The sequence below is a fragment of the Salvelinus fontinalis genome, unplaced genomic scaffold (genome assembly GCF_029448725.1).
Source record: "Salvelinus fontinalis isolate EN_2023a unplaced genomic scaffold, ASM2944872v1 scaffold_0045, whole genome shotgun sequence".
Lineage (NCBI taxonomy): Eukaryota > Metazoa > Chordata > Actinopteri > Salmoniformes > Salmonidae > Salvelinus > Salvelinus fontinalis.
Window position 1 is genome coordinate 47,233 of NW_026600254.1, and position 15,356 is coordinate 62,588.

The 15,356-nt window shown below is 45.4% G+C and overlaps 1 protein-coding gene across 1 annotated transcript in view; it reads left to right on the forward strand.

The window, feature by feature from the left end:
* The first annotated feature begins 11,296 nt into the window (after positions 1-11,296).
* The window catches only part of LOC129842514 (calpain-3-like), a 59,596-nt gene continuing 55,536 nt past the window's right edge, over positions 11,297-15,356 (forward strand). Inside the window, exons 1-2 of the mRNA XM_055911093.1 lie at positions 11,297-11,548; positions 13,867-13,936. Coding sequence (XP_055767068.1) covers positions 11,297-11,548; positions 13,867-13,936 — 322 coding nt within the window. The remainder of the gene's footprint in view (positions 11,549-13,866; positions 13,937-15,356) is intronic.

A 15,356-nucleotide genomic window follows, 5' to 3' on the forward strand; every position in this document is an offset into this window, starting at 1 on the left:
TCTACTATACAGTACTGTCAGCCCACTCTACTATACAGTACTGTCAGCCCACTCTACTATACAGTACCTTCAGCCCACTCTACTATACAGTACTGTCAGCCCAGTCTACCGTACAGTACTGTCAGCCAGCCAACTCTACCCTACTAGCTATATCCCAATTATCTCTGCTTCCTCCCAAGGTTTGAACTTGTTCTACCACTACCACTATTTGCAAAATACCCCTGGTTTCCCAGAAGTTCTGTTTGGCGGATTCCCAGATTTCTTGCTAATTCCCTCGTAATTCCAGGAATCTTACAACCAGGATTTCTCAAAAACAGGGGAAGTTTTCAAAAACAAAATGTGCAACCCTATGCAGGGGTCAGGGGTCATACTCCTCTAGGTTGTGGTTGCTCTAGAGGAGGTTACATGGATGACAGGTTGGTTATAATCTACCTCAATGGCACTTTGCATTGTCCGGGTCATTGAAGGAACTTCGACATGGCAGATTTTTGCGATTGCAAGCTGATAACTGTCCACTGTTGTTTTTAAACGTTTGGGATTGTCGTACGTTCAGTTTGAAATATGAAATCATACGAAGACAGATGAATCTAGGGCAATGTAATATTCAATGTGAAAATACAGGGCCTTCCCATTATATCAGATACAGTTGCCATAGATAATGAGTCCCGTTGTCCTTCATTCTTAAAACATACATTTATTTTAGTCTAGTTCTACAAATAGTTTTTTATCCTAAATTAAATGAAGGCTTCAGAATGAGTTGTCATGGTGTTTTAGTTGTGCAGCTGTTAGCCGTAATGTGATGTAATGTCTGCTGTTCGGATCAATACTGTGATGTAATGTCTGCTGTTCGGATCAATACTGTGATGTAATGTTTCATTGGGATCAATACTGTGATGTAATGTCTGCTGTTCGGATCAATACTGTGATGTAATGTTTCATTGGGATCAATACTGTGATGTAATGTCTGCTGTTCGGATCAATACTGTGATGTAATGTCTGCTGTTGGGATCAATACTGTGATGTAATGTTTCATTGGGATCAATACTGTGATGCAATGTTTCATTGGGATCAATACTGTGATGTAATGTCTGCTGTTCGGATCAATACTGTGATGTAATGTTTCATTGGGATCAATACTGTGATGTAATGTCTGCTGTTCGGATCAATACTGTGATGTAATGTCTGCTGTTCGGATCAATACTGTGATGTAATGTTTCATTGGGATCAATACTGTGATGTAATGTCTGCTGTTCGGATCAATACTGTGATGTAATGTTTCATTGGGATCAATACTGTGATGTAATGTCTGCTGTTCGGATCAATACTGTGATGTAATGTTTCATTGGGATCAATACTGTGATGTAATGTCTGCTGTTCGGATCAATACTGTGATGAAATGTCTGCTGTTCGGATCAATACTGTGATGAAATGTCTGCTGTTCGGATCAATACTGTGATGTAATGTCTGCTGTTCGGATCAATACTGTGATGTAATGTCTGCTGTTCGGATCAATACTGTGATGTAATGTCTGCTGTTCGGATCAACACTGTGATGTAATGTCTGTTGTTGGGATCAATACTGTGATGTAATGTCTGCAGTTCGGATCAATACTGTGATGTAATGTTTCATTGGCATCAATACTGTGATGTAATGTTTCGTTAGGATCAATACTGTGATGTAATGTCTGTTGTTGGGATCAATACTGTGATGTAATGTCTGCTGTTGGGATCAATACTGTGATGTAATGTCTGCTGTTGGGATCAATACTGTGATGTAATGTCTGCTGTTCGGATCAATACTGTGATGTAATGTCTGCTGTTCGGATCAATACTGTGATGTAATGTCTGCTGTTGGGATCAATACTGTGATGTAATGTCTGCTGTTCGGATCAATACTGTGATGTAATGTTTCATTGGGATCAATACTGTGATGTACATCTTGGCCATGTTCAGCCAGAAGAGGACTGGCCACCCCTCATAGCCTGGTTCCTCTCTAGGTTTCTTCCTAGGTTCTGGCCTTTCTAGGGAGTTTTTCCTAGCCACCGTGCTTCTACACCTGCATTGCTTGCTGTTTGGGGGTTTTAGGCTGGGTTTCTGTACAGCACTTTGAGATATCAGCTGATGTACGAAGGGCTATATAAATACATTTGATTTGATTTGATGAAATGTTTCGTTGGGATCAATACTGGGTGGACACGAGCTGATCGAGACCAATAACTGACAGACCCGACCTCTTGTCACCAGGATCAGTTAGAGGTTAAAACTAATCCTTTGTCCTGTATTGTCTGGCTGTTCTGTATTGTCTGGCTGTTCTGTATTGTCTGGCTGTTCTGTATTGTCTGGCTGTTCTGTATTGTCTGGCTGTTCTGTATTGTCTGGCTGTTCTGTATTGTCTGGCTGTTCTGTATTGTCTGGCTGTCCTGTATTGTCTGGCTGTTCTGTATTGTCTGGCTGTTCTGTATTGTCTGGCTGTTCTGTATTGTCTGGCTGTTCTGTATTGTCTGGCTGTTCTGTATTGTCTGGCTGTTCTGTATTGTCTGGCTGTTCTGTATTGTCTGGCTGTTCTGTATTGTCTGGCTGTCCTGTATTGTCTGGCTGCTCTGTATTGTCTGGCTGTTCTGTATTGTCTGGCTGTCCTGTATTGTCTGGCTGTCCTGTATTGTCTGGCTGTCCTGTATTGTCTGGCTGTTCTGTATTGTCTGGCTGTTCTGTATTGTCTGGCTGTTCTGTATTGTCTGGCTGTTCTGTATTGTCTGGCAGTTCTGTATTGTCTGGCTGTTCTGTATTGTCTGTCTGTTCTGTATTGTCTGGCTGTTCTGTATTGTCTGGCTGTTCTGTATTGTCTGGCTGTTCTGTATTGTCTGGCTGTCCTGTATTGTCTGGCTGTCCTGTATTGTCTGGCTGTTCTGTATTGTCTGGCTGTTCTGTATTGTCTGGCTGTTCTGTATTGTCTGGCTGTTCTGTATTGTCTGGCTGTCCTGTATTGTCTGGCTGTCCTGTATTGTCTGGCTGTCCTGTATTGTCTGGCTGTTCTGTATTGTCTGGCTGTCCTGTATTGTCTGGCTGTTCTGTATTGTCTGGCTGTTCTGTATTGTCTGGCTGTTCTGTATTGTCTGGCTGTTCTGTATTGTCTGGCTGTCCTGTATTGTCTGGCTGTCCTGTATTGTCTGGCTGTCCTGTATTGTCTGGCTGTCCTGTATTGTCTGGCTGTCCTGTATTGTCTGGCTGTCCTGTATTGTCTGGCTGTTCTGTATTGTCTGGCTGTTCTGTATTGTCTGGCTGTTCTGTATTGTCTGGCTGTTCTGTATTGTCTGGCTGTCCTGTATTGTCTGGCTGTCCTGTATTGTCTGGCTGTTCTGTATTGTCTGGCTGTCCTGTATTGTCTGGCTGTTCTGTATTGTCTGGCTGTCCTGTATTGTCTGGCTGTCCTGTATTGTCTGGCTGTCCTGTATTGTCTGGCTGTTCTGTATTGTCTGGCTGTCCTGTATTGTCTGGCTGTTCTGTATTGTCTGGCTGTTCTGTATTGTCTGGCTGTCCTGTATTGTCTGGCTGTCCTGTATTGTCTGGCTGTTCTGTATTGTCTGGCTGTCCTGTATTGTCTGGCTGTTCTGTATTGTCTGGCTGTTCTGTATTGTCTGGCTGTTCTGTATTGTCTGGCTGTCCTGTATTGTCTGGCTGTTCTGTATTGTCTGGCTGTTCTGTATTGTCTGGCTGTCCTGTATTGTCTGGCTGTCCTGTATTGTCTGGCTGTTCTGTATTGTCTGGCTGTCCTGTATTGTCTGGCTGTCCTGTATTGTCTGGCTGTTCTGTATTGTCTGGCTGTTCTGTATTGTCTGGCTGTTCTGTATTGTCTGGCTGTTCTGTATTGTCTGGCTGTTCTGTATTGTCTGGCTGTTCTGTATTGTCTGGCTGTTCTGTATTGTCTGGCTGTTCTGTATTGTCTGGCTGTCCTGTATTGTCTGGCTGTCCTGTATTGTCTGGCTGTTCTGTATTGTCTGGCTGTTCTGTATTGTCTGGCTGTTCTGTATTGTCTGGCTGTTCTGTATTGTCTGGCTGTCCTGTATTGTCTGGCTGTTCTGTATTGTCTGGCTGTCCTGTATTGTCTGGCTGTTCTGTATTGTCTGGCTGTTCTGTATTGTCTGGCTGTTCTGTATTGTCTGGCTGTTCTGTATTGTCTGGCTGTCCTGTATTGTCTGGCTGTCCTGTATTGTCTGGCTGTCCTGTATTGTCTGGCTGTCCTGTATTGTCTGGCTGTCCTGTATTGTCTGGCTGTCCTTTATTGTCTGGCTGTCCTGTATTGTCTGGCTGTCCTGTATTGTCTGGCTGTTCTGTATTGTCTGGCTGTTCTGTATTGTCTGGCTGTTCTGTATTGTCTGGCTGTTCTGTATTGTCTGGCTGTCCTGTATTGTCTGGCTGTCCTGTATTGTCTGGCTGTTCTGTATTGTCTGGCTGTCCTGTATTGTCTGGCTGTTCTGTATTGTCTGGCTGTCCTGTATTGTCTGGCTGTCCTGTATTGTCTGACTGTCCTGTATTGTCTGACTGTTCTGTATTGTCTGACTGTTCTGTATTGTCTGGCTGTCCTGTATTGTCTGGCTGTTCTGTATTGTCTGGCTGTCCTGTATTGTCTGGCTGTCCTGTATTGTCTGGCTGTTCTGTATCGTCTGGCTGTCCTGTATTGTCTGGCTGTCCTGTATTGTCTGGCTGTTCTGTATTGTCTGGCTGTTCTGTATTGTCTGGCTGTCCTGTATTGTCTGGCTGTTCTGTATTGTCTGGCTGTTCTGTATTGTCTGGCTGTCCTGTATTGTCTGGCTGTCCTGTATTGTCTGGCTGTCCTGTATTGTCTGGCTGTTCTGTATTGTCTGGCTGTTCTGTATTGTCTGGCTGTTCTGTATTGTCTGGCTGTCCTGTATTGTCTGGCTGTTCTGTATTGTCTGGCTGTTCTGTATTGTCTGGCTGTCCTGTATTGTCTGGCTGTCCTGTATTGTCTGGCTGTCCTGTATTGTCTGGCTGTCCTGTATTGTCTGGCTGTTCTGTATTGTCTGGCTGTCCTGTATTGTCTGGCTGTTCTGTATTGTCTGGCTGTCCTGTATTGTCTGGCTGTTCTGTATTGTCTGGCTGTTCTGTATTGTCTGGCTGTTCTGTATTGTCTGGCTGTCCTGTATTGTCTGGCTGTTCTGTATTGTCTGGCTGTCCTGTATTGTCTGGCTGTCCTGTATTGTCTGGCTGTCCTGTATTGTCTGGCTGTCCTGTATTGTCTGGCTGTTCTGTATTGTCTGGCTGTTCTGTATTGTCTGGCTGTTCTGTATTGTCTGGCTGTTCTGTATTGTCTGGCTGTCCTGTATTGTCTGGCTGTTCTGTATTGTCTGGCTGTTCTGTATTGTCTGGCTGTTCTGTATTGTCTGGCTGTCCTATATTGTCTGGCTGTTCTGTATTGTCTGGCTGTTCTGTATTGTCTGGCTGTTCTGTATTGTCTGGCTTTTCTGTATTGTCTGGCTGTCCTGTATTGTCTGGCTGTTCTCTATTGTCTGGCTGTTCTGTATTGTCTGGCTGTTCTGTATTGTCTGGCTGTCCTGTATTGTCTGGCTGTTCTGTATTGTCTGGCTGTTCTGTATTGTCTGGCTGTCCTGTATTGTCTGGCTGTTCTGTATTGTCTGGCTGTTCTGTATTGTCTGGCTGTTCTGTATTGTCTGGCTGTTCTGTATTGTCTGGCTGTTCTGTATTGTCTGGCTGTCCTGTATTGTCTGGCTGTCCTGTATTGTCTGGCTGTTCTGTATTGTCTGGCTGTTCTGTATTGTCTGGCTGTTCTGTATTGTCTGGCTGTCCTGTATTGTCTGGCTGTTCTGTATTGTCTGGCTGTTCTGTATTGTCTGGCTGTCCTGTATTGTCTGGCTGTCCTGTATTGTCTGGCTGTTCTGTATTGTCTGGCTGTTCTGTATTGTCTGGCTGTCCTGTATTGTCTGGCTGTTCAGTATTGTCTGGCTGTCCTGTATTGTCTGGCTGTTCTGTATTGTCTGGCTGTTCTGTATTGTCTGGCTGTTCAGTATTGTCTGGCTGTTCTGTATTGTCTGGCTGTTCTGTATTGTCTGGCTGTTCTGTATTGTCTGGCTGTTCTGTATTGTCTGGCTGTCCTGTATTGTCTGGCTGTTCTGTATTGTCTGGCTGTTCTGTATTGTCTGGCTGTTCTGTATTGTCTGGCTGTTCTGTATTGTCTGGCTGTCCTGTATTGTCTGGCTGTTCTGTATTGTCTGGCTGTTCAGTATTGTCTGGCTGTTCTGTATTGTCTGGCTGTCCTGTATTGTCTGGCTGTCCTGTATTGTCTGGCTGTCCTGTATTGTCTGGCTGTTCTGTATTGTCTGGCTGTCCTGTATTGTCTGGTGTTCTGTATTGTCTGGCTGTTCTGTATTGTCTGGCTGTTCAGTATTGTCTGGCTGTTCTGTATTGTCTGGCTGTTCTGTATTGTCTGGCTGTTCTGTATTGTCTGGCTGTTCTGTATTGTCTGGCTGTCCTGTATTGTCTGGCTGTTCTGTATTGTCTGGCTGTTCTGTATTGTCTGGCTGTTCTGTATTGTCTGGCTGTTCTGTATTGTCTGGCTGTCCTGTATTGTCTGGCAGTTCTGTATTGTCTGGCTGTTCAGTATTGTCTGGCTGTTCTGTATTGTCTGGCTGTCCTGTATTGTCTGGCTGTTCTGTATTGTCTGGCTGTCCTGTATTGTCTGGCTGTTCTGTATTGTCTGGCTGTTCTGTATTGTCTGGCTGTTCTGTATTGTCTGGCTGTCCTGTATTGTCTGGCTGTTCTGTATTGTCTGGCTGTCCTGTATTGTCTGGCTGTTCTGTATTGTCTGGCTGTTCTGTATTGTCTGGCTGTTCTGTATTGTCTGGCTGTCCTGTATTGTCTGGCTGTTCTGTATTGTCTGGCTGTTCAGTATTGTCTGGCTGTTCTGTATTGTCTGGCTGCCCTGTATTGTCTGGCTGTTCTGTATTGTCTGGCTGTCCTGTATTGTCTGGCTGTTCTGTATTGTCTGGCTGTTCTGTATTGTCTGGCTGTTCTGTATTGTCTGGCTGTTCTGTATTGTCTGGCTGTCCTGTATTGTCTGGCAGTTCTGTATTGTCTGGCTGTTCAGTATTGTCTGGCTGTTCTGTATTGTCTGGCTGTCCTGTATTGTCTGGCTGTTCTGTATTGTCTGGCTGTCCTGTATTGTCTGGCTGTTCTGTATTGTCTGGCTGTTCTGTATTGTCTGGCTGTTCTGTATTGTCTGGCTGTCCTGTATTGTCTGGCTGTTCTGTATTGTCTGGCTGTCCTGTATTGTCTGGCTGTTCTGTATTGTCTGGCTGTTCTGTATTGTCTGGCTGTTCTGTATTGTCTGGCTGTCCTGTATTGTCTGGCTGTTCTGTATTGTCTGGCTGTTCAGTATTGTCTGGCTGTTCTGTATTGTCTGGCTGCCCTGTATTGTCTGGCTGTTCTGTATTGTCTGGCTGTCCTGTATTGTCTGGCTGTCCTGTATTGTCTGGCTGTTCTGTATTGTCTGGCTGTCCTGTATTGTCTGGCTGTCCTGTATTGTCTGGCTGTCCTTTATTGTCTGGCTGTCCTGTATTGTCTGGCTGTCCTGTATTGTCTGGCTGTTCTGTATTGTCTGGCTGTTCTGTATTGTCTGGCTGTTCTGTATTGTCTGGCTGTTCTGTATTGTCTGGCTGTTCTGTATTGTCTGGCTGTCCTGTATTGTCTGGCTGTCCTGTATTGTCTGGCTGTTCTGTATTGTCTGGCTGTCCTGTATTGTCTGGCTGTTCTGTATTGTCTGGCTGTCCTGTATTGTCTGGCTGTCCTGTATTGTCTGACTGTCCTGTATTGTCTGACTGTTCTGTATTGTCTGACTGTTCTGTATTGTCTGGCTGTCCTGTATTGTCTGGCTGTTCTGTATTGTCTGGCTGTCCTGTATTGTCTGGCTGTCCTGTATTGTCTGGCTGTTCTGTATTGTCTGGCTGTCCTGTATTGTCTGGCTGTCCTGTATTGTCTGGCTGTTCTGTATTGTCTGGCTGTTCTGTATTGTCTGGCTGTTCTGTATTGTCTGGCTGTCCTGTATTGTCTGGCTGTTCTGTATTGTCTGGCTGTTCTGTATTGTCTGGCTGTCCTGTATTGTCTGGCTGTCCTGTATTGTCTGGCTGTCCTGTATTGTCTGGCTGTTCTGTATTGTCTGGCTGTTCTGTATTGTCTGGCTGTTCTGTATTGTCTGGCTGTCCTGTATTGTCTGGCTGTTCTGTATTGTCTGGCTGTTCTGTATTGTCTGGCTGTCCTGTATTGTCTGGCTGTCCTGTATTGTCTGGCTGTCCTGTATTGTCTGGCTGTCCTGTATTGTCTGGCTGTTCTGTATTGTCTGGCTGTCCTGTATTGTCTGGCTGTTCTGTATTGTCTGGCTGTCCTGTATTGTCTGGCTGTTCTGTATTGTCTGGCTGTTCTGTATTGTCTGGCTGTTCTGTATTGTCTGGCTGTCCTGTATTGTCTGGCTGTTCTGTATTGTCTGGCTGTCCTGTATTGTCTGGCTGTCCTGTATTGTCTGGCTGTCCTGTATTGTCTGGCTGTCCTGTATTGTCTGGCTGTTCTGTATTGTCTGGCTGTTCTGTATTGTCTGGCTGTTCTGTATTGTCTGGCTGTTCTGTATTGTCTGGCTGTCCTGTATTGTCTGGCTGTTCTGTATTGTCTGGCTGTTCTGTATTGTCTGGCTGTTCTGTATTGTCTGGCTGTCCTATATTGTCTGGCTGTTCTGTATTGTCTGGCTGTTCTGTATTGTCTGGCTGTTCTGTATTGTCTGGCTTTTCTGTATTGTCTGGCTGTCCTGTATTGTCTGGCTGTTCTCTATTGTCTGGCTGTTCTGTATTGTCTGGCTGTTCTGTATTGTCTGGCTGTCCTGTATTGTCTGGCTGTTCTGTATTGTCTGGCTGTTCTGTATTGTCTGGCTGTCCTGTATTGTCTGGCTGTTCTGTATTGTCTGGCTGTCCTGTATTGTCTGGCTGTTCTGTATTGTCTGGCTGTTCTGTATTGTCTGGCTGTCCTGTATTGTCTGGCTGTTCAGTATTGTCTGGCTGTCCTGTATTGTCTGGCTGTTCTGTATTGTCTGGCTGTTCTATATTGTCTGGCTGTTCAGTATTGTCTGGCTGTTCTGTATTGTCTGGCTGTTCTGTATTGTCTGGCTGTTCTGTATTGTCTGGCTGTTCTGTATTGTCTGGCTGTCCTGTATTGTCTGGCTGTTCTGTATTGTCTGGCTGTTCAGTATTGTCTGGCTGTTCTGTATTGTCTGGCTGTCCTGTATTGTCTGGCTGTTCTGTATTGTCTGGCTGTCCTGTATTGTCTGGCTGTTCTGTATTGTTTGGCTGTTCTGTATTGTCTGGCTGTTCTGTATTGCCTGGCTGTTCTGTATTGTCTGGCTGTCCTGTATTGTCTGGCTGTCCTGTATTGTCTGGCTGTTCTGTATTGTCTGGCTGTCCTGTATTGTCTGGCTGTCCTGTATTGTCTGGCTGTCCTGTATTGTCTGGCTGTTCTGTATTGTCTGGCTGTCCTGTATTGTCTGGCGTTCTGTATTGTCTGGCTGTTCTGTATTGTCTGGCTGTTCAGTATTGTCTGGCTGTTCTGTATTGTCTGGCTGTTCTGTATTGTCTGGCTGTTCTGTATTGTCTGGCTGTCCTGTATTGTCTGGCTGTTCTGTATTGTCTGGCTGTTCTGTATTGTCTGGCTGTTCTGTATTGTCTGGCTGTTCTGTATTGTCTGGCTGTCCTGTATTGTCTGGCTGTTCTGTATTGTCTGGCTGTTCAGTATTGTCTGGCTGTTCTGTATTGTCTGGCTGTCCTGTATTGTCTGGCTGTTCTGTATTGTCTGGCTGTCCTGTATTGTCTGGCTGTTCTGTATTGTCTGGCTGTTCTGTATTGTCTGGCTGTTCTGTATTGTCTGGCTGTCCTGTATTGTCTGGCTGTTCTGTATTGTCTGGCTGTCCTGTATTGTCTGGCTGTTCTGTATTGTCTGGCTGTTCTGTATTGTCTGGCTGTTCTGTATTGTCTGGCTGTCCTGTATTGTCTGGCTGTTCTGTATTGTCTGGCTGTTCAGTATTGTCTGGCTGTTCTGTATTGTCTGGCTGTCCTGTATTGTCTGGCTGTTCTGTATTGTCTGGCTGTCCTGTATTGTCTGGCTGTCCTGTATTGTCTGGCTGTTCTGTATTGTCTGGCTGTCCTGTATTGTCTGGCTGTCCTGTATTGTCTGGCTGTTCTGTATTGTCTGGCTGTTCTGTATTGTCTGGCTGTTCTGTATTGTCTGGCTGTTCTGTATTGTCTGGCTGTTCTGTATTGTCTGGCTGTCCTGTATTGTCTGGCATTATTGTGTTGCTGTGAACTATTCTACTCTACGGTGACAATAGTGAACGCAAGAGTAATGACACTGAAGTGACTAGATGACAGAAAATACGTTGTTGTTTAACATGACAACTAAAGGTTACATCAACACTTTAAGAGTGCTGACTCTTCCCCTAGAGGTCAAGGGTCAGGGGTCATTGTGGGACCACGAGATGGTGTTTTAATCAGGTGTTTTCGTCAACGTGACCTTTAACCACGGGTCAGGGGGGGGGTGATACCGTATCATGAAATGGCTGACCTCATAGCGACGTCATCCACCATTGAATTAATACTATCATAGCCACACTGGATATCCAGCGTGGTTGACGATGAGACAGAGAATAGAACGGCTGTTGTGTTTTGTTTTGGCTGTGTACTGTATCAGTAGAGGATATTGTCCCCTTGTTTTAAAAATAAAAATACATACCTGATCAAACACAGAGGCGAAGCGCTAGTTTTACCTCAGAGAGAGAGAGAGAGAGAGAGAGCGCGGCCTGCTGCTGCCGTGGAGATGTGCTGATACCGCTGTATACCGAGCGACCACGGAGAGAATGGAATAGGGGCTAAACGGATTGAATACCTTCTGCTGAGGCAGGACATCTACTGACCACTCTTTACACGGGCTGTGGAGAGGCCCCGGTAACACCACCCCCTTTTGTGTGGCCACACAAATAATGGAATGGCACGAGAATGACCACTGACAGTGAATATTTGGGCATTGTTCAGGGAACCAATGGGAACGCATGTTGAGTCTTTTTCGCCCCGGCATCCCTTTAGAGTCTACTCTATGACCAAGAGGGAGGGGGACGTCATACAACGACACAGCCAATCAGAGATAACCCTGTTGGATTTATGCCAAGGTTTTTTAGGCTTGTTAGACTTTAGTGGAAGTGGCAAAAACCAGAAGTTTAAAAAAAATAATCCAAAATGCCCTATACACCGTCTGGGTTCTTCTGTGACCGGCTGATCCGGGAGAGAGAGAGAAGAGACGGGGAAGGATCCCTCAGCAAGCCCCTGCGCTTCAGCGGACAGGACTTTGCCGCACTGAAACAAGAATGCCTCACCAAGAAGTGCCTGTTTGAGGATGACACCTTTCCAGCCTCCGTGGAGTCTCTGGGATACAAGGAGCTGGGACACAAATCCAACAAGGTCAAGAACATCGTCTGGAAGAGACCCAAGGTAGGAGGAGGGGTGGGAGGAGAGGTGGGGAGCAGGGTGGACATACAGGAGAGGAGGATGATTGAATAAAGAGGGTGAAGGAATGTGCATGTGGGAGGTGGGGTGATATCTACAATACCGAGTCAACGACAAGGAGGTTTCAGGATGCTTTGAAAAGGGTTCCATAACGGCAAAACATTTAGTGGAATCTTTTCTGGGATCTACGTGTTCTGAACAGAGAAATCTAAGGACCTCTGACGGTACTTGTCACCATTCATTATGGGATGGAATCATGGTTGTTATGGCTGTTTGAAACATGGGACTGTCAGAATGGTAATGAATCATATGGTTAAAGAACGGGCGGGGGGGGGGTAGTTGATTTTATTTTATTTGATTTATTTTACTGTTATTTTACCAGGTAAGTTGACTGAGAACACGTTCTCATTTGCAGCAACGACCTGGGGAATAGTTACAGGGGAGAGGAGGGGGATGAATGAGCCAATTGTAAACTGGGGATTAATTAGGTGACCATGATGGTTTGAGGGCCAGATTGGGAATTTAGCCAGGACACCGGGGTTAACACCCCTACTCTTACGATAAGTGCCATGGGATCTTTAATGACCTCAGAGAGTCAGGACACCCGTTTAACGTCCCATCCGAAAGACGGCACCCTACACAGGGCAGCGTCCCCAATCACTGCCCTGGGGCATTGGGATATTTTTTAGACCAGAGGAAAGAGTGCCTCCTACTGGCCCTCCAACACCACTTCCAGCAGCATCTGGTCTCCCATCCAGGGCCTGACCAGGACCAACCCTGCTTAGCTTCAGAAGCAAGCCAGTAGTGGTATGCAGGGTGATTATTTCAATCCCTGGCAAGGTTGACGTGAAGCTATGACTTGGTGAATTATATTCAATCTATTTGTTTGTAGGGAGATACCGGGGACCCCACCGTACGATATTACCACCATACTTAGGTGTCAATACAATATGTAATGCGATTCTCACGATTCTACTGTATATATATATATATATATACTGCAATTATATTGCGATTTGATGTTCCAAACATATTGCTCCTCACAATAAAACAATGAGTTTTGATCAGTCAGAGAAATAAAAGTGCTGAAAACATGTCGACTCACTATTTAAAAAGAAGCTATAGAATGAAAAATAGCGGCGTTTTGGCACAGGTACAGCCAACTAGCGCATGCTAACGCTACCTACAGTAGCAAACGCTAACGCTACCTACAGTAGCAAACGCTAACGCTACCTACAGTAGCAAACGCTAACGCTACCTACAGTAGCAAACGCTAACGCTACCTACAGTAGCAAAATAATAATACTAATAACAATAATAATAATAATATACACTGAATATACAAAACATTAAGAACTCTTTCCATGACACAGACTGACCAGGTGAATCCAGGTGAAAGATATGATTCCTTATTGATGTCACTTGTTAAATCCACTTCAATCAGTGTAGATGAAGGGGAGGAGACGGGTTGAAGAAGGATTTTTACGCCACAATAGAGACATAGATTGTATGTGTGCCATTCAGAGGGGTGAATGGGCAAGACGAAAAAATGTAAGTGCCTTTGAACGGACACACTGGTTGTGTCAAGAACTGCAACGCTGCTGGGTTTTTCACGATCAACAGTTTCCAGTGTGTATCAAGAATGGTCCACCACCCAAAGGACATCCAGCCAACTGAGGGAAGCATTGGAGTCAACATGGGCCAGCATCCCTGTGGAACGCTTTAGACACCTTGTAGAGTCCATGCCCTGACGAATTGAGGCTGTTCTGAGGGCAAAAGAGGGAGCAACTCAATATTAGGAAGGTGTTCCTAATGTTTGGTACACTCAAAGTGTGTTTTTATATATATATATAGAAAGAGCCTTCGGAAAGTATTCAGACCCCTTGACCTTTCCCACATTTTGTTACGTTACAGCCTTATTTCATCATTGATTAAGTGGACGCTGCTGAGGGGAGGACGGCTCTAAATAATGTCTGGAACGTAACCGAAATGGAACGGCATCAAACACCATGGAAACCATATGTTTGATGTATTTGATACAATTTCACCAATTCCGCTCCAGCCGTTACCACGAGCCCGTCCTCCCAAATTAAGGTGCCACCAACCTCCTGTGATACATACGATTATTATAATATATTTCTTTACAAATCGATACTTGCAGTCAGATATCGATATAATATCATCCAATAATGACGTAGTAATATGTAACTGTATGGATTTGAATAGGTCCCTTACAGCACTGAGGTAGTTTACATCCCCCAGTCAGCTGATCCACGTGTCTGTGTGTTTCTGTGTGTCACCAGGAGATCTGTGAGAACCCACAGTTCATTGTGGGCGGCGCCAGCAGGACAGACATTTGCCAAGGAGATCTTGGTAAATAAAAATGTTACCCCACACCACACCACACCACACTATACCACACCACACTATACCACATGTATTGTCTGATACTGAGGAGAGGTCAGGTGTGATACTGAGGAGAGGTCAGGTGTGATACTGAGGAGAGGTCAGGTGTGATACTGAGGAGAGGTCAGGTGTGATACTGAGGAGAGGTCAGGTGTGATACTGAGGAGAGGTCAGGTGTGATACTGAGGAGAGGTCAGGTGTGATACTGAGGAGAGGTCAGGTGTGATACTGAGGAGAGGTCAGGTGTGATACTGAGGAGAGGTCAGGTGTGATACTGAGGAGAGGTCAGGTGTGATACTGAGGAGAGGTCAGGTGTGATACTGAGGAGAGGTCAGGTGGGATACTGAGGAGAGGTCAGGTGTGATACTGAGGAGAGGTCAGGTGTGATACTGAGGAGAGGTCAGGTGTGATGTATTGTCTGATACTGAGGAGAGGTCAGGTGTGATACTGAGGAGAGGTCAGGTGTGATGTATTGACTGATACTGAGGAGAGGTCAGGTGTGATACTGAGGAGAGGTCAGGTGTGATACTGAGGAGAGGTCAGGTGTCATGTATTGACTGATACTGAGGAGAGGGCAGGTGTGTGATGTATTGACTCATGTGTTAGTAAGGGCAGGATGTTTATGTATCACGATAACCCCGAGGGGAACAGTACAAAGTAGGATCAATGAGTTAGTCATTAAGAAGGCTGAGCTTATGTGTGTTTTTGGTCGTTTAATCAATTAGACCAAAACCCATTTCAAGCTTATCTTTCTAAAAAAAAGATGGCTAACATATCGATCATACTCTATAGTATACCCTTCTGGTAACCTGTCTCTTCAGGAGAGAAAACATCCTAGCTCTCCCTTGTGAGCCTCATGGCTGGCCTCTCCACCTCTCCACCAGGGGCCTCTCCACCAGGGGCCTCTCCACCAGTGGCCTCTCTATATTGTACTGTCTCTATGGAAGGGGATTCCAGCTAGCAGCGCTTGTCATTGTTGAGCTGTCCATCCATCCAGTGTCTAGGCTCTGTATAAAGTCCCCATGAGGGACAAAGGTCCATGCAGGCTGGGACTAAAAATATGAACTGCCATTGTTCAGTGGTTAACTCATTGACTGGGCATAGACAACATGCAGGTTTGGAGCGACAACCAGACAACACTGAGGTGAGAGACTGGGTACTGTTCCTCAACAACACAAAGATATTGGAGGACATATTGCATCAGTATTTTTAGATAGCAAGTCGGCAGAGGCAAATACGGACTCGCCTGTTGCCCAAAATCAGGACGGCTGACTGAACTAGCTAGCTGGGAAGGGCTCATCAGGATGACTGACTGAACTAGCTAGCTGGGGAGGGCTCATCAAGATGACTGACTGAACTAGCTAGCTGGGAAGGTCTCATCAGGATG